Source organism: Lepidochelys kempii, chromosome 10 (assembly GCF_965140265.1).
Source record: "Lepidochelys kempii isolate rLepKem1 chromosome 10, rLepKem1.hap2, whole genome shotgun sequence".
Classification (NCBI taxonomy): Eukaryota; Metazoa; Chordata; order Testudines; family Cheloniidae; genus Lepidochelys; species Lepidochelys kempii.
This window is the reverse complement of record NC_133265.1, coordinates 66,328,359-66,354,216: the sequence shown is the minus strand read 5'-3', so window position 1 is coordinate 66,354,216 and position 25,858 is coordinate 66,328,359. Positions and strand designations below refer to the sequence as shown.

General features: G+C 41.6%; 1 protein-coding gene across 6 annotated transcripts in view; it reads left to right on the top strand.

The window, feature by feature from the left end:
- The first annotated feature begins 732 nt into the window (after positions 1 to 732).
- The window catches only part of USP8 (ubiquitin specific peptidase 8), a 74,795-nt gene continuing 49,669 nt past the window's right edge, over positions 733 to 25,858 (top strand). For 2 of the 6 annotated variants that reach the window (XM_073304030.1, XM_073304031.1), the window contains exons 1-10: positions 733 to 977; positions 14,003 to 14,179; positions 15,036 to 15,180; positions 15,873 to 15,958; positions 18,111 to 18,258; positions 19,381 to 19,438; positions 20,766 to 20,925; positions 21,363 to 21,525; positions 23,722 to 23,866; positions 24,054 to 24,283. In XM_073304030.1, the coding sequence (XP_073160131.1) occupies positions 14,076 to 14,179; positions 15,036 to 15,180; positions 15,873 to 15,958; positions 18,111 to 18,258; positions 19,381 to 19,438; positions 20,766 to 20,925; positions 21,363 to 21,525; positions 23,722 to 23,866; positions 24,054 to 24,283 (1,239 nt within the window). In that variant the 5' untranslated portion in view covers positions 733 to 977; positions 14,003 to 14,075. Of the gene's footprint in view, positions 978 to 8,329; positions 8,351 to 14,002; positions 14,180 to 15,035; positions 15,181 to 15,872; positions 15,959 to 18,110; positions 18,259 to 19,380; positions 19,439 to 20,765; positions 20,926 to 21,362; positions 21,526 to 23,721; positions 23,867 to 24,053; positions 24,284 to 25,858 lie in introns of those variants that run through there. The other 4 variants (XM_073304032.1, XM_073304029.1, XM_073304027.1 and 1 more) reach the window with 4 other exon arrangements.

Sequence of the window (25,858 nt, the reverse complement as noted above, 5' to 3'; positions counted from 1 at the left end):
CATATATAAAAGCTCACACAAGGAATGATGTAATTCACTGTAATTCAGAAGTCCAAGTTGGCAATACAGTCAAAGTATCCTGACTCCTAGTGCTCAGCTCTGACTGAACTCCCTCTATATGTCTACACTGCACATTATGCCCATGTCTGCGTGACCTGGGCTTGTGAACTTGGTGTTTACGAGACAATGTTCGTGTGTCCACAGTGCATTGCAAAGGGTTTACAGTTGCTAGACCTGGGTCTCACAGCTGTGCTAACACGTCCATATTGTACTACACAGACCTTCTGACTCAAGTCTGTGGCTTGACCTGTGTCCACACTGAAAAATACAAGGTTCAGACTTGAGTCACAGTTGGACTCAGGCTGTGACCCACTCCTCTAGCAGGGTCCTTGGTGGATCCTGAGGGCTTCCTATGTCAAGCTGGACTGATCTGTGTACGGACAGAAGGGGGCTTTGTGCTCAAACCTGAGTCATGGACAACTTAGTGTGCAGTGTAAACATACACCCACACCCCCCCCCTAAGGCTGGAATCCTGAGTCCTAGTGCCCAGTTCTGACCACGCTTCTTCCTACAGCCTGCTACAAGGCCCGGATCATTGGGCTAGAGCCTGACTCACTCAGCCACACGCCTTCCCACAGCCTGGCGCAGAGCCCAGGCCTCCTGACTCCAGCTCTCCAGATCAGCGCACGCTCCTTCGCACACGGCCTAGGTTCGCATCCCAGGGTCCCGACGCCGGTACCTGACTGGTTCACCTGCCCCCAGCTTAGCCGGGGAGTGTCTACCCAGCCCAGGGGGACGTGCCCTGGCTAGGCTGCGGGAGAGCGCCCGCCCTCGCAGGGGGAGCTTGGGGGCGGCGTGGGAGGAGCCCACCCGAGTTCCGCCTCAGCAGTTATGGCCGCGTAGAGTCTCCTCAGTGGTACTGCTCGGACATGGGCCTGTCCCGGGCCGGCAGCCTGAGGCAGCGAGTCTCCTCGGCGGTGAGTACGGACCCGGCCGGCCGCCTGGGCCTGGCCGCCGGGCTCGAGGGCAGAAAGAGAGTGAGAGGCCGGGATGGGAGACGGCCTCTTCCTCCGGCCGTAGAGCCGCTCGGGCTCGGCTGTGAGGGCTGGCGGGGCTCCCTTCTCAGCAGCCCGGGGGCAGGTCCTGGCTGGGGGGGCAGCCCATCGCGTACCCGGACCCCTGAGGCGATCCGAGGTCGGGGGCTGCCCGGGGCAGTGGTGCGGCCTGGTGAGGGAGAGGGGTTCGGTGTGCGTGGATGGGGGTCAGTGGGGCTGGTCGGGGAACAGGGGGAGAGAATGGCTGGAGGCTCTGCAGGACAGGAGGGGGTGGTGGGAGTATTGGTTAGAGCGGGACACTGGTATCCAGGGCTTGGGGGGGGGGGGTCCTGTTACTGACTGCCAGTAACTTGCTTGTGTGACCTTGTCACTTATCCTCTTCAGCCTCAGTTTACTAGTAGGTAAAATGGAAATGGTTCTAGGCACCTTCTCAGGTGGCTTAATATCTGTAAAGCACTGTAAGAGCTTCAGGTGAAGTATACTGTGGAAACAAGCTGTGATTTTATTTTGATAGTTTAACAAGCATTATGAATGTTCCATGCTGGGTGAAGTATGCAGATTCATAGTTTTGGGAGCTGTCATGGAGTGGTGTCTATTCTGGTGGGCTTAGGGTGCCCACAACTATATCGAAAGGAAACTGTCTGGTTAAAAACCAAAAATTAAAGTGGCCTTGTATTACCACTTCAGAGATTAAAAACCAAAACAACTTAAAAAAAAGTCTATGTTTCTACCATTTATTCTATTTATTTATTTTTGGCATTTCACACAATTTGGATAAATATACAAGTTAACCAGTTTCACTTTCTGGTTCCCTTATTTCTACAGTAACTTGTTTGGATTGAATTACTTTTCACTGACCTTTTTTTAAAAAAATTTTAGAGTCACTAACTTTTTTAGTAGTTTGGTTTTGTAAACCATTGTTGTATACACAAATCTAACTTTCTGGCCTAAACTACCTGACAACATATATTAATCTAGCAGTCAAGTAAAGGGCTTCCTCAAAAGTGCTAGAGTGCTTTTGAACAGTTGATAGGTATGAGCCCTGACCCTGCAATCTGAAATCTTTTTATGGGGATCAGTGGGACTCTGCACTGAAGGACCATATACCCATGTGGAGTTCCACTGGAATCTGTGTGATTGCATGACTGTCCCTAGAACTGTAAAACATTAATCTTGAAAATTTTAGGAGTAGATTCACAAATCTGATTCTAACAAAACAAAACATGCCAAGTGTGCAATACTTGGCATGTCAATCTAGGTCAGAAAGACAGCACAGAGGGAGTCATGTTGCAAGTAGCATATTCCATTATTTCCACTGGTTATTATAGTCACTGCTTACTCATATCCTCTGTAAATACAATCATGTTAATTAGCTAGGTAAAAGATCTTTTACATGTAGGTTATCTAGTCTCGAGTTTGGGGTTGGGGTAGGAGGAGTCCATGCGAGTTCCGCCTCAGCAACTATGGCCACATAGGGTCTCCTCAGCGGTACTGCTTGGAAATGGGCCTGCCCCGGGCCGGCAGCCTGACGCAGTGAGTACCCTCGGCGGTGAGTACAGACCCTGTCCTCCTAACTCTGTCAGTGCAGAGTTGCCCAGTTATGCTTTAAATATTTCTGTTAGTAATACCTAAGCAAATTTTCTTGAGGTTTTGAGGTGAAGGGCCTGATCTTGGGATGTACTAAGTACCTGTATCTCCCATGGACATCCATTCCTTGGATCTCAGTACCTCTTGGGATCAAGATCTAGATTAACAATCCTCAGGTATGGAATTGGAGTCCTGGGTAATGCTCCATCTCCAAATTAGTAAGTAAATAAATAAAATATAATGACTTGAGAGCCATTTTTACTGAAAGTTCTAAAAATTCACAATCAACCTAAAGTAGTCCAAAAAAAAAACAAAACCCTAAAAGTGGATTCAAATATTGCACTGGCTCCTGAGTTGTCTTGCTAGTCTTTGTGGTTTTGCAATCTCACATTCCTTTCTTTAAAAAGTGTCTACTTTGTGGATGTGTGAAAAACCGAGACAAATGATTCTAAGATCCTTTGTGCTTTGGGTTGTGGAGGGGAGCAAGAGAGTAAGGAGGCAGAAGAGGAAATGGGCATGCCCTCACCTTCATAAGAGCAGAGCAACTCCAGGCACTCAGGTCTCTGCTGTGTTGGGGCCTAACAGCCACTCTGCCCAGCATGCTCTCCTCCTGACCTAGTGGAGATTTCACTTAAATTTTTAGATAGATGTTAAATGCCAACATCTGTTTGAAAAATCAAGTAAAAATGCTTTTATTAGCACATTGCTTTTGAACTGCACTGTCCACCTCTAGGGGAATTGGCACTAGTAGAGCAGGGATGGCCAAGACAGCATAACTTCTGGGGATGTTGTGCTACAATAGAGGAATCTTGTAGGAGCTAGTCAGTCTAGCACAGGGGTGGGCCCCCGGCTGGAGTGTCAGAGTGGGGCAAACCCTGGACCCCACTCCCCAGTAGGAGCTCAAGGGCTGGATTAAAATGTCTGAAGAGCTGGATGTGGGCCCCGGGCCGTACTTTGCCCACCCCTGGTCTAGCAGATGTTCTGACATCTGCCAAATGGAGGCCAAGGTCCTCCTTGGATGTTGAGTATTGTTCCCTGTTTCATTGAAAGGAACTTTTGGGGAGCATCAGTGAAGTGAACCTTGTAGAGTTTCTAGAACCTTCTAGAGTTTCTCAGCCATGCTTGGCCTTTACCATTGGAGCCAAGGATAGGATCTGGCCTTTTAGTTTTAGTGGACTTTAAGTCACTTGGTTAAATCATAATTCTGTTTCCTGATCATAACAGATTAATGCTATTTACAAAATGAAGTGAAAACGGTATTCTATGAAAATGTTTGTTTACAAAGAAGTCCCATGTCTTTCCCAGTTAACTAGCCCCCTAGTTTTTGCAGTATTCAGATGACAGCAGCTCAGGTAAATATTTTTTAGAAAGGGAGTGTTACTTGCATTAAATATTAAAAAAGGACCAATACAGCTCCTATATATATTATTTTAAATTCAGTTTTACTCTGCCCCTAAATTTTCAATATGCTGCAGTAACAACAACGCAGAACTGCATTGTCAAAGTTGAAAGAGGGAAGTTTTAGCAAGTAGAGGCCCAATCCTAAAAGACATTCACATGTTTAACTTTACTGGGAATAATCCCTTTGAAATCATTGGAACTACTCATGGTAGTAAAGTTAGGTACATGTGTAAATCTATGCAGGATTGGGGCCTAGGTAGGCTCTTGGCACTGGGGATGACATTGGTGGGGGTTTGGGATAAACAAACACTTATTGGATAACTTATTAAGATGACAAGCAATTAAATAGTTGATATGGACACTTGTTTTTCTTCAGTGTTAACACTTATAATAAGTAGAGTAGTTTACAGCCCTTAGATCTATTGTTTCATGCTGTCTGCAGACTCAGGAAGACACTTCATTGATTTAAGTCTAGTCTACATTCAGAGGGTTTTGCTGGTTTAACTATATCAGATTAGTTAAATCAGCAAAAGCCTTCTAGTGTAGATGCAGATTATTGGTATTAGAGTATTTATGCTGCTATCGCTTATACTTTTATCATATCTCTGTTGACAAATAAAAGTTACACCCCTTACCGACATAACTATGCCTGCAAAACTTTAGAGTGGTAATACTGTTGATGTAATATTCTTAGACTTCTACAAGACATTTGACTTGGTACAGCATGACATTTTAAATAAAAATCTAGAATATAAAATTAACATTGCACACATTAAACGAATTAAAAACTGACTAATTGATACGTCTCAATGTAACTGTAAACAGGGAATCATCATCTAGTGGGTATGTTTCCAGGGATTCCTGCAGGGATTGGTTCTCGGCCCTGCACCATTTAACATTTTAATCAATACTCTGGAAGAAAACAAAATCGTCACTAATAAAGTATGTAAATGACACAAATTGCGGGAGTGGTAAATAATGAAGAGGACAGGTGATTGATCAGAGCAATCTGGATTGCTTGGTAAACTGGGTGCAAGCAAACAATGTGTATTTTAATATGGCTAAATGTATATATCTAGGAACAAAGAATGTAGGGCCATACTCACAGGATGGTGGACTATCCCAGAAAGCAGTGATTCTGAAAAAGATTGGAGAGTTGAGGTGGATAATTAGCTGAACATGAGTTCCCAGTGTGACGCTGTGGCCAAAAAAGGTCCTAATCATTATGAAATCCTGGGATGCATAAACAGGAATCTTGAGTAGGAATAGAGAGGTTATTTTACGTCTGTATTTGGCACTGGTGCAATCACTGCTGGAATACTGCTGGAGTTCAGTTCCGGTGCCCACAAATTTAGAAGGATGTTGATAAGTCAGAGGGTTCAGAAAAGAGCCACTGGGCTGATTAGAGGATTAGAAAACATGTTTTATAGTGATAGACTCAAAGAGCTCAGTCTATTTAATTTAACAAAGAGAAGGTTAAGGGGTGACTTGACTACAGAATACAGTAAAAGCTGTATTATCCGATCCACTGTATAAGTGTCTCACCACTTCCAATGACTTTGATTCATCTCATTCAGACTCCTTCTGCACTAGTAATGTAGATTCATATTCATTTAGAATTTTGATTCTTAAGGAAAACACAACTTCACGGAGAAATTCAAGCCACATTTTATAAAATAGTCTAGGTTGGGAGTTTTCAAGCTTTCATGGTGGGCCACCCTCTTTCCCAGTCAATTGCATGGAGCACTTCCCTGCCCACTGCCAATCAAATAATATTTCTATGTTAAGAAGAGCAATTTTAGAAAACTAAGGTATGTTAGCTTCTTTTAATATGCTTTAGCAGCTTAAAAAAAGGGGGCCCCCAGAATCAGCACTCTGTGACTGGCCAGCTCTCTGGAGACCACCATAGAGTACTACTTTGACCACGAGTAATCCATAGACTACAGTTTGGGAACCATTGGTCCAGAAAATTATGAAGGTGTCAGTCACAGTTACATACTTAGGTTGCATTTATTGCAAAGCTAAGTTAGAAATTACAGTAGAAATCTTAGATGAATTTATGAAATCCACAATAAAGCCAAATGTTTGTCATGATTGTGTCTGATAGCAAAAGTGTAATAAGTAATCTGTTGATTTCTTTTCAAAAAGAAAGTTACAGTACTCCTACATTCTTTCCTTATTAATTTTATATTTAGTGCAGTAGCATCTGGAGCACCAAACTTAAACCAGTGTCCCATGTAGAGATAGGCAAAACCGGTAAGTGTTTGGCAACTAATTTACCCTTACACTACGAGTTTAGGTCGAATTTAGCAGCATTAGATCAATTTAACCCTACGCCCATCCACATGATGAAACCATTTTTGTTGACTTAAATGGCTCTTAAAATCGATTTCTGTACTCCTCCCTGACAAGGGGATTAGTGCTGTAATTGACATTGCCTGGTCGAATTTGGGGTAGTGTGGATGCAATTCAATGGTATTGGCCTCCGGGAGCTATCCAGAGTGCTCCATTGTGACCACTCTGGACATCACTTTCAACTCAGATGCACTAGCCAGGTACACAGGAAAAGCACCAGGAACTTTTGAATTTCATTTCCTGTTTGGCCAGCGTGGCGAGCTCATCAGCAGAGGTGACCATGCAGTCCCAGAATCGCAAAAGAGCTCCAGCATGGACCAAATGGGAAGTACTGGATCTGATCGCTGTATGGGGAGACAAATCTGTGCTATCAGAACTCCGTTCCAAAAAACGAAATGCCAATATATTTGAAAAAATCTCCAAGGGCATGATGCACAGCGGCTATAATAGGGACCCGCAGCAGTGCCGCGTGAAAATTAAGGAGCTCAGGCAAGCCTACCAAAGAGGCAAACGGCTGCTCTGGGTCAGAGCCCCAGACATGCTGCTTCTATGATGAGCTGCATGCAATTCTAGGGGGTGCCTCTACAACTACCCCACCCCTGTCCGTGGACACCTGCAAGGGGGGAGTCTCATGCAACAGGGATGAGGATTTTGGGGAAGCCGGAGAAGGCACCTCTGGTGAGTGTACCTTTGTAAATATAATACATGGTTTAAAAGCAAGCGGGTTTAATGATTAATTTGCCCTGAAGATTTGGGATGCCTTTGCAGCCAGTATAGCTACTGGAAAAGTCTGTTAATGTGTCTGGGGATGGAGTGGAAATCCACCAGGGATGTTATTAAGGGGACATTCAGAAGTGCTTTGTAATGTTAACAGCTTGGTTCACCGTGAAAGAGTCTACCCATTGTTCTCTAAAATGTGACTTTTTAAATACTACTCTCCCTTTTTTTAATCCTGCAGCTGCAAATGTTTCAATGCTCTCTCAATCATCTCCGTCCCAGAGGCTAGCGCAGATAAGGCGGCGAAAAATAACCGCACTCACGATGAAATGTTCTCTGAGCTCATGCAATCCTCCCGCACTGAAAGAGCTTAGCAGAATGCGTGGAGGCAAACAATGTCAGAGTCCAGGAAAGCAGAAAATGAACGTGAGGACAGGAGGGACGAGCAAGATGACAGGTTGCGGGAGCACAAGGAGAGGTGGTGGCAGCGTGATGAGAGGAGGCAGGATGCAATGCTGAGGCTACTGGGGGATCAAACTGATATGCTCCGGCGTCTGGTGGAGCTGCAGGAAAGGCAGCGGGAGTACAGACTGCCGCTGCAGCCACTGTGTAACCGCCCACCCTCCTCCCCAAGACGCCCAAGAACGTGGGGGAGGGGGCGGCCTCCAGGCACCCAACACTCCACCCCAGAGGACTGCCCAAGCAACAGAAGGCTGGCATTCAATAAGTTTTGAAGTGCAGTGTGGTCTTGTCCTTCCCTCCTCCCCTTATTCACCACCTCACCTGGTGCTTCCCTCCTCCTCCACCCCTCCCGGGCTACCTTGGCAGTTATCCCTCTATTTGTGTGATTGAATTAATAAAGAATGCATGATTCTGAAACAACAATGACTTTATTGCCTCTGCAAGTGGTGATCGAAGTGGGGAGGGCGGTTGTCTTACAAGGAAGTAGAGTGAACCAAGAGGGCGGGTTTTGATCAAGGAGAAACAAACAGAACTGTCACACCGTAGCCTGGCCAGTCATGAAACTGGTTTCCAAAGCGTCTCTGATGCGCAGCGCGCCCTGCTTTGCACTTCTAATCGCCCTGGTGTCTGCCTGCGCATAATCAGCGGCCAGGAGATTTGTGTCAACCTCTCACCCCACCATAAACGTCTTCCCCCTTGTCTCACAGATATTGTGGAGCACAAAGCAAGCAGCAATAACAGTGGGAATATTGGTTTCGCTGAGGTCTAACCAAGTGAGTAAACTGCGTGAGCGTGCTTTTAAACATCCAGATGCACACTCTACCACCATTCTGCACTTGCTCAGCCTATAGTTGAACAGCTCTTTACTACTGTCCAGGCTGCCTGTGTACGGCTTCATGAGCCATGGCATTAAGGGGTAGGCTGGGTCCCCAAGGATAACTATAGGCATTTCAACATCCCCAACAGTTATTTTCTGGTCTGGGAATAAAGTCCCTTCCTGCAGCTGTTCAAACAGACCAGAGTTCCTGAAGATGTGAGTGTCTTGTACCTTTCCTGGCCATCCCACGTTGATGTTGGTGAAACGTCCCTTGTGATCCACCAGTGCTTGCAGCACCATTGAAAAGTACCCCTTGCGGTTTATGTACTGGCTGCCATGGTGGTCCGGTCCCAAGATAGGGCTATGCGTTCCTTCTATCGCCCCACCACAGTTAGGGAGTGCCATTGCAGCAAAGCCATCCACTATGACTTGCACATTTCCCAGAGTCACTACCCTTGATGGCAGCAGCTCAGTGATTGCATTGGCTACTTGGATCACAGCAACCCCCACAGTAGAATTGCCCACTCCAAATTGATTCCCGACTGACCGGTAGCTGTCTAGTGTTATAAGCTTCCAGAGGGCTATTGCCACTCGCTTGTGAACTGTGAGGGCTGCTCTCATCTTGGTATTCTTGCACTTCAGGGCAGGGGAAAGCAAGTCTCAAAGTTCCATAAAAGTGCCCTTGTGCATGCGAAAGTTTTGTAGCCACTGGGAATCATCCCACACCCGCAACACTATGCGGTCACACCAGTCTGTGCTTGTTTCCTGGGCCCAGAATCAGAGTTCCATGGCATGAGCCTGCCCCATTGCCACCAGGATGTCCAAATTGCCGGGGCCCGTAGTTTGAGAGAAGTCTGCTTCCATGTCCTCATCACTCTCGTCACCGCACTGCCATCGCCTCCTCGCCTGCTTTTGCATGTTCTGGTTCTGCACATACTGCAGGATAATGCACGAGGTGTTTACCATGCTCATAACTGCCACGGTGATCTGAGCGGGCTCCATGGTATGGCGTCTGCAGGAGAGCAGAGTTGCAGAGGAAGCAGTGGCTGAGGACTGATGCCCTGAGGATAGATATTATAGAGAACGATAAGAGGACCTGCGAGGTGGATTCATGAGAGCAGAGTTGCAGTGGAAGCGGTGGAGGACAACGGTTAGTACCGCGCACATTTCCTGAGGAAGAACACACGTACCTGGGAGCCCATGACAGACAACATGGAGAAATTCGCTATTGAGACCATAGCAGCAGAGCAGAGTTGCAGCGGAAGCAGTGGATGATGACAGTTAGCAGTCCTACTGCACTGTCTGCTGAAAGAAGTATGGCGTCCGCACAGAAAAAAGGCGCAAAATGATTGTCTGCTGTTGCTTTCACGGAAGGAGGGGCAACTGACGACATGTCCCTAAAACCACCCGTGACAATGTTTTTGGTCTATCAGGCATTGGGAGCTTAACCCAGAATTCCAATGGGCGGCAGAGACTGCGGGAGCTGTGGGATAGCTACCCACAGTGCACCGCTCCGTAAGTCGATGCTAGCCACAGTAGTGAGGACGCAGTCCGCCGAATTAATGCGCTTATTGTGGACATACTATTTCTAAAAATCAACTTCTATAATATCGACCTAATTTTGTAGTGTAGACATACCCTTAGAAAAATCTTGAAAAAAGATAAGGGGAGTGAAGAAACATGTCTGATAGGAAAAGAAAACTAAATCTAGCACTGTGTGTACATGGCATGATCTTGAGGCTCATAACCATAGGAGAAGAATAGTAAAATCTGGGAAGACATTCGCTTCACTGCTGAGAAATTGTACATATGAATAAGTGGCTAGACTGCTACTTACCTTATTTTCTCATTTAAAAAAAAAATCTTTAGGGTAATTTTGGACCAGATAGAACTCTATATTTATGTAGATTAGATCCCAGATTGAAATTCTAAGGTCAATTTTTCGGAGATATTAGCATCTTTCCCATTTTACAAAATAATTGTCTGTTTTCCATATTGTTGTTTTTCTAGACTAGGGTCGTTTTCATACCAGTGTCAGAATACACACTTAAAGTTATAATACTTGTAAGACAGTTTATAATACTCAATTACCTGCTACTGCTAAGCGTTTCAGAGAACAAGTTATGGAGTACTTGTGGCACCTTAGAGACTAACCAATTTATTTGAGCATAAGCTTTCGTGAGCTACAGCTCACTTCATCGGATGCAAAGTTATGTAACACATTGAACCTTGAAGATATATTTAGAAAGGACTTAAAGCTTCAGGGAAATGAAGTCTTTATTTACAGTCCTTAGAAAAAGACAGAAGCCAGCAAAGCCTGTCCTCTGCAGATTGATTGAACAAGTAATGTGAAAATCTTATTAAAAAGAGAATGAAATCTTCTCACGTAACTGCAGCATTACCCAAAATTTGCTTCACCCTATGCAGAAAAGGCTGTTACCTTGCAAGAAGTACTGTGTGTGTGTGTGGTATCCAAACTTATCACATCCTTTCAAAGCAGTATTTTAAAAGTATTGAATATCTTTGCATATGCCTTTTAGGGGAAGGTTCTTAATTCTGTATTTCACTTAAACTAAACATTTGATGGATTCTTGAATTTTGATGTCTTCAAATCAAAACTGGACGCCTTTATGGAAGTTATGCTTTAGCCAAATACAAATTATACTTAGTCAAACACAAATTGTTCAGAACCAGGGTAAGTGGGTGAAGTTTCATGGCCTCTATGCAGGAGTTCAGACTAGGTGATTTAATTTAACCTTTCTGGCTTTAAACCCTGTGAATTTTTGTTGTTAGTGAAATGTGCTTGTTTGAGAACACAGGCATTTGAAGCCTTCCATTTATTCCCATTTGAGAATGAGGGGATAGTTCATTCTCCTTTCCCATGCAATCTTAGGCTCGCTGCTAAGACTTACAATTGGGGCTTTTAACGTTGTTAGTTTTCTGATATAAGCATCTGACTACTAGGAAATGCGCTGAGACCCTCAACTAATTTCACGTAGGCCATGAAACAGTCAGGTGTGGTAACTGCCATAGAGCTCTTTATATCACATGGTCATAACAATCACCCAATTTCTGTTGATAACCAAGAGAAGTTAGGCTTTTAACTGGCTTATTACTCAATTTTGATAGTAGCCATTCCTAAATTATGGCTTCAAGTTTGAAGAGATAAGTAACAAAGCTTCTTCCTGATGTCAGACCTTGAGGTGTTAAGGTACGCCCTTAACTATATTAAAGATGCATTTAAGCGTTGCTTCGGATGACTGTCAGATTATCAAATCAGGAGATAAAAGCAAGAATGTAAATTACTTCTAAATTATAATACTTAGCACAGAGCAATTTAGGAGATCTGTTTATTCCTTATACAGGGCTAACTGGTTTTCTTTTCTTGATACATTAGTCTGGGAGTAAAAATTAATAAGTAAGGGCAAGTTTTTAGACTGGCCCCTTGTGAACCAGTATTCTCTGTGGTTAAATTAGCAAATCAAGTCCCCGTCCCCCCCTTCTTCTTGAGTAAAGAGAAGATACCCTTTTAAAAAAAAGTATCGATTCGTATTTTCTCTTTCCATCAAAATTGAACAGTCTGATTCAATTCAGAATAAAACAAATAATAGTTACTGTAATATACTAATACCGGATAAGGTGGACACATGCAAGACGCCCAGATGTTATGCTGATGGCTGCCTGGAGGAATCTCCCATATGAAAAACATAAAAGCAATTATGTCTAAGCTAGTTATTAATACCTAGAGAGGTGTGGCAAAGATGTTGCCAATTTATGGATTATTGAGGCTTGCCTTCTCTTGGCATGAGCTCTCTCTGCTACCTGTGTATTGCTGGTCACGTTTCTTAGGTAATGTCTGTGTGCAGAGGTCAGCCATAAGCAAGTCATAAATAATTATGCTTTTAAGATTATGAATACATAAAAGGTAGATTTCTTTCTGATATACATACTGGCTTTATCCTGCAAAGATTCATTTTAATGTAAAGTAGTTTTTCTTCTCCTAAATTTCAGAATTCCTTTCTCTCTCCTCCTGTTATGCCATGGAGACATCAGATTGCCCCCTTCCCAATTATGTTCCTGGAATTATATTTTAATAACTCCCCCATCATTTTTTGCGGGATTTATTTATATTCATCCAAAAATTCAAAAAATCTGTCTGGCATTGCTAACACACAAGACTAGTAACAGGACTCAGAGGCAATTAACATTTAAATGGTTAGATCCTAAACTTCTATGGTAGTGTTCCTCCTCTTCTGGCTGAGTATTAAAAGCTCAAGGCAATGCCCCAGACAAATTAACAAATCTGCTATTACAGATACAAAATGTAAAAGTATGACAGCTTCCTGTAGTACATGACAATTTGTCTGTTTTTTAAATTAAAATGTTTAAATTTAAAATATTTTCTGTGTAATTAGTAATTTGGTATTAACATTTTATTTAACAGGTTACACTTAACACTATGAAAATAATATAGATATGTTAAAAAAAAAAGCGGTGACACAATTTTGTCAATTCTTTCCAGTTCTATAATTGACAGATTAGGCACTACAATTCTGTTTCATAAATCAAAATATGCCAAATGATTCAGTTAAGTTCAAAACTGTTCTTTTACATTTAATTAGGTTTTCTTTATTGCATAATTTTCAGAGGGTTCTATTACTAATGAGCTCTTCATTTGAAGTTGAGCAAATCTGTATGTTAAGCTAATTAATCATATAGACTTATTGCATTTAACTCTTTATGCTTCATGTTAAAACCTTGTGACAAAGTTTCTCCTCTACCTTGGTGGGTCCTGCGCTTATTGACAGATTTTGCTCGCCTCAGAGATTCACAGTAGCCCTCAGTTTGGCCACTTTCATGGGTCAAATCTGCCATTCACTCAGATAACCTCATCACTGGCCAGCATGGGGAAAAGGAGGGAGAACAATCCCCATAATGTCTGCTGGTCCACCTAGTGGGTCGGGGGACAGGCCAGGGACCTTCCCCCCTGGTGGGACCCACGGTCCAAATCAACTCCTCCTGTATCCAATAGGGAGTTGGGGGGATGTGGGGAACCCAGGCCCGCCCTCTACTCCGGGTTCCAGCCCAGGGCCCTGTGGATCACAGCTGTCTATGGTGTTTTGTGTAACAGATGTGTGACAGCTACAACACCTTGGGCTACTTCCCCATGGCCTCCTCCCAACACCTTCTGTAACCTCACCAAAGGACCTTCCTCCTGATGCCAGATAGCATTTGTACTCCTTAGTCCTCCAGCAGCACACCCTCTCACTCTCCACTCCTTGCACGCACCTCACTAACTGGAGTGAGAGCCTTTTTAAACCAAGTGTCCTGATAAGCCTTAATTAATTCTAGCAGCTTCCCAATTGGCTACAGGTGTCGTAATTAGCCTGCCTGCCTTAATTAGTTCTAGAAAGTTCCTGAGTGTTCTGGAATAGTCCCTGTTATCTTACCCAGGGGAAAGGGACCTGCTTAACCTGGGGCTAATATATCTGTCTTCTATCACTCTCCTGTAGCCCTCCAGCCCAACCCTGTCACAACCTATATTTTAAAAATCATTTGAGGACATTAACAGAATGTGTTCAATAATATCCTATCCTTCTGTTTTCAGAAAAACATCAATATTTAGAGACATTTAAAGAGCCATCCTATCCTTGAAGGAATATAAGTGACCATACATTAACATGCCTGCTGGGGCTTCTGTACCTAAGGAACTGTACCTCTGTACTTCACTGAAAGATCTTAACAAGAAGACAGAAATAAAAGCAGAGAAGACCAGTACAAAAAAGTATGTGAATTTCCTTGTTTAATTGGCTGTGTATTAATTGTTCAAATTCCACAGCTAAGTAACAAGTGATGCAGTGTTTAGTACTTTTATATGCAGATAGTGAAAATGTAAACCAGTTTTCTAAGTAAGAATTAACTCACTAAGTAGCAATGCTGCACTTCTGACCAAATTCCAGCTCAGGTAATTGTGTTGTGTACATTAAATTCCCTCTTCAGTTTCAATTCAACAACGTAGCTTCCCTCAGTCCTGTGTAGTGTTGCTGTGGATTGACAAACTAAATATGGAGAGATCATCCAAGAGATAATGTTTCAACAGTGAAGTAAACATGAGATCTGTGAAAGTTTTTAAAGTGCATTAGGATTCTTCGAGACAACAAGCTATATAAATGCAAGTTATTAACATCAGTTGAAAAATTCAGCCATCACGTGGGAATAGAAACAGCCTAACTTTGGAATTTGTAGACTGAATCTTCATGCACTTCATTGTATGTTTTCATAGGACTAGTGCTTTAAATAAAGAACCAGTCCACTCTGCATTCGAGAGAGAACTGGTTCCGAACAGGTCCTCTGTAGATGGGTTCTTGTTTGAAATGTTTTGAACTGCCATTTTATTTATTACTGAATAATTAAAGTACTGAAAATAAATGAGCACGCTAACAAACAGTAATAGCAAAGAGAAATATAATTCAGTGGGAAAAAAGTAGCTGTGATTTTCACCAATAAGCTTGGATTGTGATGCCGAAGGGCACAGAATGTGAACATTTAAGTCAAGAGTTCATTACAAAACTAACTGTTCTTTTGAAAGGTAGGTCAACAATTGTGGTTTTTTTAATTGACCCTTTTCCTCCCATTTCAAGTTATGTGCAGAGTGCCCTTAAGATCTTCAAGGCAGCGGAGGAATGCAGATTGGACAGAGATGAAGAAAAGGCCTACGTCCTATATATGAAATATGTGACTGTATATAATCTTATTAAAAAAAGACCTGATTTCAAGCAACAACAGGTATATATCTTTCCGACTGCATTTTTTATATTGACAGAAGTACTTCGAATCAGTGGTCATTATAGCTGAAGTTTTTAGGTGTCGTTGAAAGAATTACATGGGTGTACGTTACTGAAACTAATTTCAGTAAAGGAATTATATTTATTTAAATAAACTTTTGTAGCTTGTGTTGAAAAGTGAGGCAATCTGTTATTGTAAGCCTTCTTTATTACTTTCCAGTACAGTACACATTGCTAATTACATTGGCATATAAACTACTGGACATCTAAATAGTAATGAGTCCCGTTGCTATCTTTCCTGGTAAAGTGCTTTTCTGGTACAAAACTAAATTGATTATTATTTATTCCTTTAATTAAGATAAATGTTTTTCTCTCTCCCAAACTTGTGACCAGAGCTTGTTAACATTATTACAATTAAATATTAACATACTTATGAATATTTGCCTTTATATATAGTGTGGTATTTTTCTTAAAACATTGAAGAGAAGAATCTCTCACTTTATCTACAGAGCAACTATGGCAACAATATAAAATTACTTTTAGTTAATTTTTTTCCTTCAGTAGGAAATCTTTAGTGTGCTGTAAACTAGGTGTTAAATGTTGTTCTTGGTAGTGTCTGCAGAAGTATTCTATCCTGTATGCACATTGTGCAGTATTAACTGTATGCTGGGGTGGTCCTTGTTGTTGTTTTAGGATTACTTTCATTCTATACTGGGACCTACAAACATAAAAAAAGCTATTGAAGAAGCTGAAAGACTCTCAGACAGTCTGAAACTGAGGTATGTGCAACATTTTTTACAAAGTAATATGTAAATATTACTGAATATTTGAAATTTGTGCATCTGCTGCTGTAGTTTTGCCTTTTTTTGACATTGTTTGCAGTAGTTGCTGATACCTGTAATCCAGAGAGATTAAACTTTCTGATTGAGCCTTTTATTCAAACTAGATTTCATTTGCCATCATTCATCCCAGTCACTTCAAACCCATGTACTTAGATCTACCTAGTTTCTCTCTAGCTTTTAATAAACAAAACTTTGTGCAACATCAACAAATGTCAGCTGCTGTTTTTCATTAATGTATACACAAATCAGAGCCTCCAATGAGAACCTCTCGATAATTGCTGTTAGTCACTCTGCTATCACGAGTCCTTCCCTAGTGTTCTTTCCTGTCACGTGATCATATTAAGGCCAGGTGTATACCACGCGCACTTTGCTGGTATTCGTATACCAGTATATTCTACTGGGAAATTGCTGCTAGTGTGGATGCAGGTTTTACCCGCAAAACTGTACTTTTGCTCAAAGGCAGTGTTTTTGAAAGATTCTTTTTTGGTAGCTTATGGACTGTCTCAAAGGAACAAAGTGTGAGGGTTGATACAATGGCTAATTGTTTCAAGTGTATTGTGGAAATGTGTACTTGGGCAATTAAAATATGTACTGACATGTTTAGAGATACTTACAAAGAAAAAAGCGGCTCCTCTACAGTCACAGAAGCCACTTTACAATAAGTATATGAACCAATTTACTTCACTATTTTTTTGACATCATTTTTTTCCTGGAGAGTAATTAGTTACCAAATTTAAAACTCTGGGAGGTTCAGGTAGTAAAACACTATTTGCCTTGAAGTAGGAGAATTCCAATAGGGATAATCCAATTTGCACATCATAGAAGCAGTAGAAAAATTTGACTTAATTCATTTTGTAAAAATTGTATTCATATTTTTAAGTGATGGCTAGATATTCAGTATTGCTGAGATTCAATACTTAAAAGCATGCTTAAGTCTCCCTTGAAGTTAAGGGGAATGAAGCGTGTGCTTATGTGCTGTCTCAAATAGGGATGCTTCCTGAATCAGTGCTTGTGTCACTAACTAGAAACTAAAGAGAAACGTCAGAATGCAAACTTGCAGCCTCATCCCTGTGGAATGTCCATTACACTGATAGTGAACTAGTATGTGACAGGTACATTTGGCATCAGTGATGTAGTTTACTAATTGAATGTTCCTGATTTCACTTGGACAGTCCAGTGATTGAATTGATGACTTTCAAGTATTCCTAATTAGCTAACACCTCATTAAGGTAAATAGTCATTCATATGAGTCCTTGTTTACAATACTAGACCTATCTTTACAATGAGAGGCAAAAAACTTTTTTTTTTTTTTTTTTAAAAATAGGGTAGGCGAAATGTCTTAAAAAAACAGGCACCTAAATAACTGACCTGATTTTTTTTTTTTTCAGAAGTTCTGAGTATCCAGTAACTCTTACTGACTTTATTGGAACTCCAGTGTTTGAATTCTTAAACAATGACTGCTGGGTGCTCAAAACTGTTGGAAAAAAAAATCAGTCCACTTATTTACGTACCTGATGCACATAATTAGTTGTGATTTTTCTGATGCAGTCAGTCTTAAAAATATACTGAATAAAGACTAGGCTGAAGACTTCTCTGGCCGAGAAAATATAGAAAACTGTAGGCTCAGTTATTCTTACAGTAATTAGCTATTAGTGATACTGTTACTTATTAGATGCCAGACTAGATTTTCTTAGCAAAAATGTGCCCAGGGAGAATGACTAATACATTCTGGTGTCAACATTAAATTTTATAAGTAAACCTTTACATATAGTTGTACTTTTTACAAATGCAGAAGAGGGTGGGAAATTTAACATTTTCAGTGATGCCAGAGCAGAAGTATTTTACATAAACAGCTGAGGTGGAGGGAAAGAAATTGTAAGCCTTGAGAAGGGCAGAGGACATCACTTGCACAGCAAAGCACAGAGAGGAATAATATCAAGCAACTACTGAGGAAAATAGGAAGAATTTGGGAAGTCAAGAATAAGTGTTGTGAGACCTCAACATTTAAAAAGTTTGGGGAAAAAATTGCATAAAGCTACTTGAAGCCCAAGTTAAAAATGTTTTTTAAAACTGGACTTTTTCCTACTAGATATGAGGAAGCTGAAGTTCGGAAAAAGCTTGAAGAAAAAGAGAGACAAGAAGAGCAACAGAAAAAGCAAGAAGTAAAAGATGATGGAAAGGCTTTAGCCAAAAACGCTTCAGAAAATGCCATAGATTCCAAAGGACAAAACCAAAGGGTAATGTAGGGGAATGTTTACAGACATGCTAGTAAATCTGTAAATGCATGATGTTTAAATGAACACTTCATTAAATCAGCTGTTAATACGAGGTCACTTATTATATTGAAGAAACTGATTTAATTAGTAACGTTGCACCCATGACTAGATTGTTTACCTTGTAGAAAGTTAAACCTTACCATTTTAAGTTTACTTCTACCGTTTTATAAATTTTTATTCAACATAATTTTTGTCATAGACCTTTGTGTACATATTTGATACCTGCAGAACCCCACAGAACTCTTAAAGCTCAACAGAATAATAGACTTCAATTCTTCTGTAAAGCTCAATTTTTTCCCTTAAATTAAAATTCGTTATTCATTAGTATACAACCCTTGTACCTTCATGTACTATGAGGTTTAGTTGTAACAAAATTGAGCAAGTTGAAGTGAAAGCTGTGTTCTGTCCTTTAAGTCCTCTTAAAGGCAGGGCTGGCTCTCAACCTGGCTGATGATGACACCATCAAATGGCTGGGCACATTGTGCATATGCAGAGAGAGAAAGAGTCTGGATAAATGCATGAGTGGACATTGTTTTTGCTGCTCTGTCTAGCTATTACAAGCTTTCATGAAGAATTCCTTTGCTTTATCATTGTATGTCAGATTGTTATTTAAGCACAGTGAATGGAATTGTATCCCTAGCTTTGTGCATGGAAATGATCCTCCATGTTGCAGATCTTATGCTTCTTGTTTGAGAGAGTGCTGGCAATCTATGGACAAAATTCAGTTGGGCCAGGAATCTGTGATTGGAGTAGGCAAAAGTAGTGTCCCAAGGAGTCATGCATCATTTCTCTCCCCTGCCTTCCTCCCCCAAAAATCACCCAGCAGCAACTCCACCTAACAAGCACTGCAGTCCTAGGCTGTGTTACATCTTCCAGAGCTCCCCTCTGTTACGGACTAGTGCCCTATCATCCTCTTTCTTGGGACTTCTGGACATCTGACAGCAGATCTTTGTAGAGATTTCCCTCTAATTGGTACCTTCCTGTTGTATTCATGTTTTGCGAGTCAAGGTCACGTGCTGAACTTGTTACTTTATATTAGAAAATAAAAACAGCAACTTCTAACACTTTTGTACAATAATACAGATCAATGGTGAGAAGAAGTGTGCAGTGGAAAGAAAAGATCAATTTGACAGATTGAGTGGTAAGTGATGCAGTGTTTCACTGGAAAAGTCTTCATTGTTTAACAGGAAAAAAGCTTCATACAATTCAGTTAAACAGTGAAAGTAACTAACCATTGGAACAACTTACATAGGGACATGGTGGATTTTCCATTATTGGCCATTTTTAAATTGTGATTGGATATTTTTCTAAAAGACAGTCTCCAGACATTATTTTTGGGAAGTTTTATGGCCTGTTTTATGCAGAAGGTCAGACTAGACCAGAGGTTCTCAAAACCGGGGGAATTTCTTTGGGAGGAGGTGCGGAGCGGCGGCTACTGTCCGAGAGAGAGCCCAGCTCTGAAGGCAGCACCGCCGCCACAGCAGAGACATAAGGATGGCAGGGTATGGTATTACCACCTTTACTTCCGTACTTCATAGCACGGGAGAGAGGGACGTAAACAACCACAGACACAAAAAAGGAGGGCGTGGTCAGATAGGACTAGACAATCACAGTGATCCCTTGTGGCTTTGGATTCTCTGATAGCTTCCCCCCATTATGATTTCCTCTCTTTAAAATCAAAATTAGTGCACCATCTTAATTTAGCAATGTACTTGTTAATTATGAAACGTCAGTATATCAGTTGAGCCTCCCTAGTCTGCTTTTTTGTTAAAATTACGTTTGACACTGAGGTTTTTTTATGACTTCTCTGCTCACTTCCCCATGACTTTCATAAAAGTTGTCCTCAATTTATGTGTCATCAGGTGATTTGGTAGTGGTTGCTTTTAGGAATTACTGAATTTTGATCATTACACAATAATTCACAATGTAGTTATTTCAAATGTAAACTGAACCAACAGTGGCATGGTCAAAAAAGACAAAAAAAACCCAAAAACAGTCACCAGCTTCAACTGGTGTGAAATATTCAAGGCATGTTTCTAAGAGACTTTTGTAAGAAAATTTTGATTTAAATAAAAGGATCCTTTTCCCCAGGCTCCATCTCTACGCTACAAATGTGAAATTCTTCTCTTGAATTCTCCTTCAACCTATAAACCAATGCAGACTACTGTGACAATATTGATCATTTTAAGCTTATGGTTTTTAAATATTGTATAAAATCAAAGAACAGCTACTGACTGTTACAGTGGAAGCCAAGAGCTGTAGATATTCATGTCAGATGTCCCACCTTCACGATTTTGGGGGCAGAATTTCACATGGGAGATGGGCCTCAATGTTCAAATTCAGTTTTTCCTGAAACTATATTATTCCATGGTCTTGTTTATTTGCAAACAAGAGTCTTGACCTCTCCCGTGAGATGTGATCACAAGTGATTTTGGTTTCTCTTTGTAATATATTTTTGCATATAATAGCTTCTGTATCTCAAGGAGCAATCACTGCTGAGAAACTGTTTCCAATGATGATGGACAAAAACATCGAATTGCTCATAATGGATGCTCGAAGCTTGAAAGATTATCAGGAATCTTGTATTCCAAATTCCATCAGTGTTCCAGAAGAGGCTATCAGTCCTGGGTATGGAATAACCTTTATGTGGTAGAATCTTGTGACTATGCACTGATATTAATGAACTCTATCCATTTGGGTAAAGAAATAAAATATATTTCTCTGGTTTACTTACTATATTCCATTTTAGACTGACTGAAAACCATTTCCTCATATAAGAGTTATGAGCAACTTGTTAAAGCGCAGTAAGCTTGTGCTTTCAGTTTCAGAAAGTAACTGGCGTGAGTGAATGAATGAGTTGTGAACATTTGTCCAATTTAAGCTTCTAGGTGCACTATGAACAGTGCACCTAGAACACTATGAACAGTTCTAGGTTCATTGTTTCTTTGATATATGTATTGCATATAATCATACCTTTATCATCTATACACAGTCTAAATAATGTTTTTAGGCATTCTTGGACAAAATGTGGTGTTTGTACTCAAACACATTTTCCTGTATTCCAGAGTCACTGCTAATTGGATTGAAGCTAAACTCCCAGATAGTTCTAAAGATCCCTGGAAGAAGAGGGGACATGTTGATTATGTTGTACTGCTTGACTGGTTTAGTTCTGCAAGAGACTTGCAGCTAGGAACAACTCTACAGAGCCTGAAAGATGCACTTTTTAAGGTACACAAGTTTGGTATTTTATATTTGTCTAACTTTATTATCCTGGTTGATGAGAAGTGGGTTTTAAGTAGCTGTAATTCTAAAGTGCAGGGAAAACAGATAAAACATTCTGGGTAAAACACCTTAGCATCTCTTCCTCTGGTTTTCAATGAAAGTGCCTGGTTTTGATACCACAAATGTATCTGCTTTGAGCAGGGGGTTGGACTAGATGACCTTCTGGGGTCCCTGCCAACCCTGATATTCTATGATTCTGTGTGTGTCTCTTACATTTTCACTTGCTTCCTCTTTCTGGTTGAGGACAGCATAGCTAACTGTACGGGGAGGGTAAAAGTGATAAATGTTGTGAACCATCTCTTTAAAAATTCTTATCTGCCTGACCTACAGATCATTTGAGGAAGTGGCTGTCCTTGTATTCGTACATGGGTGGGCAAACTTTTTGGCCCGAGGGCCACATCTGGGAATAGAAATTGTATGGTGGACCATGAATGCTCACAAACTAGGGGGTTGGATTGCAGGAGGGGGTGAGGGCTCTGGGGTGGGGCCAGAAATGAGGAGTTCAGGGTGTGGAGGGGCTCCAGGCTGGGGCGGGGGAGTGGGGTGCGGGAGGGAGGGCTCCGGCTGGGGGGGTGGGCTCTGGGGTGGAGCTGGGGATGTGGAGTTTGGGGTGTAGGAGGGTGCTCCGGGCTGGGACCAAGGGGTTCAGAGGGCAGGAGGGGGATAAGGGATTGGGCAGGGGGTTGGGATGCAGGGAGAGGCTCAAGGATGCAGGTTCCAGGTGGTGCTTACCTCAAGCGGCTCCCAGAAGCAGCAGCATGTCCCCTCTCTGGCTCCTATGTGGGGGCACGGGCAGGCAGCTCTGCACACTGCCCCGTCCACAGGCACATACCCCCCCCCGCTGCCCAGCTCCCATTGGCTGCGGTCCCGGCCAATAGGAGCTGTGGGGGTAGCGCTTGGGGCAGCGTGCAGAGCAGAGCCCCCTGGCTGCCTCTATGTATAGGAGACAGAGGGGGGACATGCCGCTGCTTCCGGGAGCCACATGGAGTGGCCCCCGACCCTACTCCCCAGTTGGAGTGCCAGAGCACCGAAGTGGGGCAAGCCCCAGACCCTGCTCCCCAGTGGGAGCTCGAGGGCCGGATCAAAACGGCTAGCAGGCCGGATCCAGCCCCCGGGCCGTAGTTTGTCCACCCCTGTATTAGTATGTCAAGGACATGTTCAGTCAGTCGCTCTCCTCTCTCTTGCTAAGCCATAATACATCATTCCTTGGAGCTCTGGGAAGTGGCCCACTACCAAATGTCTAATGAGACAATCCATGGCAGCCAGAATGGAGGTAAATCTATGTGAGCCAGAAGCCTCCAAGATTGGAGGACTTGGGAGAAAGTGAGAAGCCCCCCATCAACACTCACGGCCATCTTCTCTGGTTCTGTTTACTGGGGGAGCATGGATTAGATTGGCCTGAGTTTCAGCTATAGTAAGAGTTTAGAAATTGAACAGTTCTATTTTAAAATTGTTCAATGGTGAAAGATAAAATTGATAGAATTTACATACTACAATTGTAAGTGTTCCCCTCTCTGCTTTCTTGAAATAGATTGAGATTGTAAAAGGACTCTTGCGCACACAACATTTTCTATCACCTAAAGCTGCAAAGTTAGAAGGACTCAGAATTAGTGCTGGCATAGCCTGTTTTCTATATGTATTGCTAAACACATTTTGTGAACACCACAAAGCTCTCTGGTCATACTAGTGAGCTGAGGACAGGGTGGCAGTCTCAAGTCTGAAATTCTGGGCTTTTGTTTGTTGATGGCAGATTTTTAAAATGTTAAAGCTAATACACTTATTCACAGAAGAAAGTTAACCCATGAGAGGCATTAGCAAGCATATGGTTACTATAAATGGCATACTTTCAGAATTCGAGGGTTGCTGCTAATAGTAGGAAGTATTTATTCTATGGTGGTGCCTAAAAGCTTCAGTTGGGATTAGAGCCCCATTGTGCTGGGTGCTGTACAAACATAGGAGGGAGAATCCTTTCCCTAAAGGGTTTGCAATCTAACTAATAACTAATTAACTGACTGATTGTCAATCTGAACAATAGCCTGTCTGCTAAAATGTAACAGGCAGGCATGTACATTTCTTCAGCATAATTTGAGTTGTAATTTAGAGGCTTACTTTCAGAATCTGTCTCATTTTAACTTTTTCCAGTGGGAAAGTAAGACTATACTACGGAGTGAGCCTTTAGTCTTGGAAGGAGGTTATGAGACCTGGCTTCTTTGCTATCCCCAACACACAACAAATGCCAAAGTAACTCTACCCTCACGTGGCAAGAGTGAAGTAGTGTCTGTCTCTTGTAAGTATAAGGAAGACATTTTAAATACATTTAAAAGAATAAATAAGCAATCTAAGATTATATACAGTAATTTAAATATATATTAAACTTAATAGCTTGCTCCTGCTCTTCGTAGATTAGATTAGGATGCTAATTACATACATAATTTGGTTTTTTTAAAAAAGCACTATATTTCTGTGGTTTTCAGTGGATTTTACTTATCCCTCTCTGGAAGAGCCAGCTCCTCCTCCACCACCTGTTGTCCATATAAAGCCCACTCCAGTAGAAGTGACTGAGAATGATGAAATGGAAAATAATCAAGAGGGGAGGACAGGATCACATAACACAACAAATCCAAGTGCACCAAGTGCTGCTATCCCTCAAACTGACATTTCACCTGTAGTGCACCCAATATATGCTGTGACAAATGTCCCACAGGTAAGATATGTTCTTTCTTGTTTAAACTTTCATTTAAAAGAAAACGTCTATGTAGCTCTGTATTGTCCATGTTAATTATATTTTATTAAAAAGAGACCTGTGAATGGGAAAAGTCTAGTTTTACTGTTTCCTTGCAGCTTTCTGCATTTGATTGAGCATTGCTGACTTAATATAATTAAATTCCCAATTACTCTGATCACACAGCATGTGGTGAACTTTAGCATTTTGGTTCACATCAGGGTATGGCTTACCTCTTAGTTATCTCAAACCTCAGTTTCCCACTCGTCATGCCTCTTGAGCCTGTCTTCCCAGGCTGTTAAGGTGTTTTAGTGGTCTGTGTGCCTTGGTCTTCTAACCAAAGCAAGAATGTTCCCCATATGGACAATCAAAAATAAAAAGCACTGATTTGCTCTTCTCACTGCAGGGACTCCACAAGATTCTTCTTCCTCAGGTCACAGACCTTTCTCCTTGTTTGGCAGGAGCTTACAGCAGTCCTGTTCCCCCTTCATCACAGGAGCAATAGCTTCCTTCTCTTGGCAATGTAGTTGATGCATAAGGGGAAACTGGGTCTTCCCTCTAATTTAGACTTCAACCCAGGAACCCTAAACCATGAAATGGCTCTCACTTTGTCTTATCCCTAGGCTTCTTTCTACACATTGCTCATAGCCTCAAGGGTCTTCCCTAGGCTGCCATGAAAAGACTCCTAGGACACTCTGCTCTTCCCTTAGTCTCTCACTGGTCTGAGCCACAGGTAGCTCTTAAATACCTGCTCTCCCACTCAGTCACATGCTCTGTCAGAAGAAAGGGAAGAATATGCCCAAGTCAGAGCTTGGGCTTAACCCCCTTAAAGGTCCAGCTCACCTTGTGACCATTTGAGAACTAGTGTTGAGTTCTAATAATAATCAGTTTTAACTCTACTTACCTTCAAAGTGCTGTACAAACTGTTAATACTCACCTAATATCCTGGTTTTATTAATGAGTAAACTGAAACAAGCATGGTGTGTGATTTGCCTGAGGCCACTCAGGACTCTTAACACTGAGTTCTCCGCTCTAGTCCTGTTCCCCAACTACTAAACAACATTGCCTTCTGGTTTCTGGTGGAATATGCAGGTCAAGAAGAATTATACAAAACCATTTAAAAATCAAATGAATGACCAAACAAAATGGGTGACACAACAGTCTGCTTGCTTCCATCATGTTTGTTTTATCTGGCAGAAGTAGACTTTTTTAAGTTGTCTTTCAGTATTGCCCTTTCACATATCTTTTCTTAAACAATTTTTTTTTGACATTGAAGAAACATTATTATTTTCATTTCTATTCAGGGCTTTCTACTGAAAGCTTAATTGTTATAAATCTATAGCATAGCAGCCAAGATGTTAAAAGTGAGGAGTACAAATCTGAGGTGTTTTTTTGTTTCCCCTTGAAAATGTCTGCTTCAGCCCTCAAGGAATATTAATAAAGGCTAGGAGTAAGTAAACTGAAGTCTGCACAGAACTTTCACTCATAGGTTCCATAAATGGAAGTTTTGAAAAGCAAGATGGCTAAAACAATGTGGTAGGCTTTACTTATACAAGT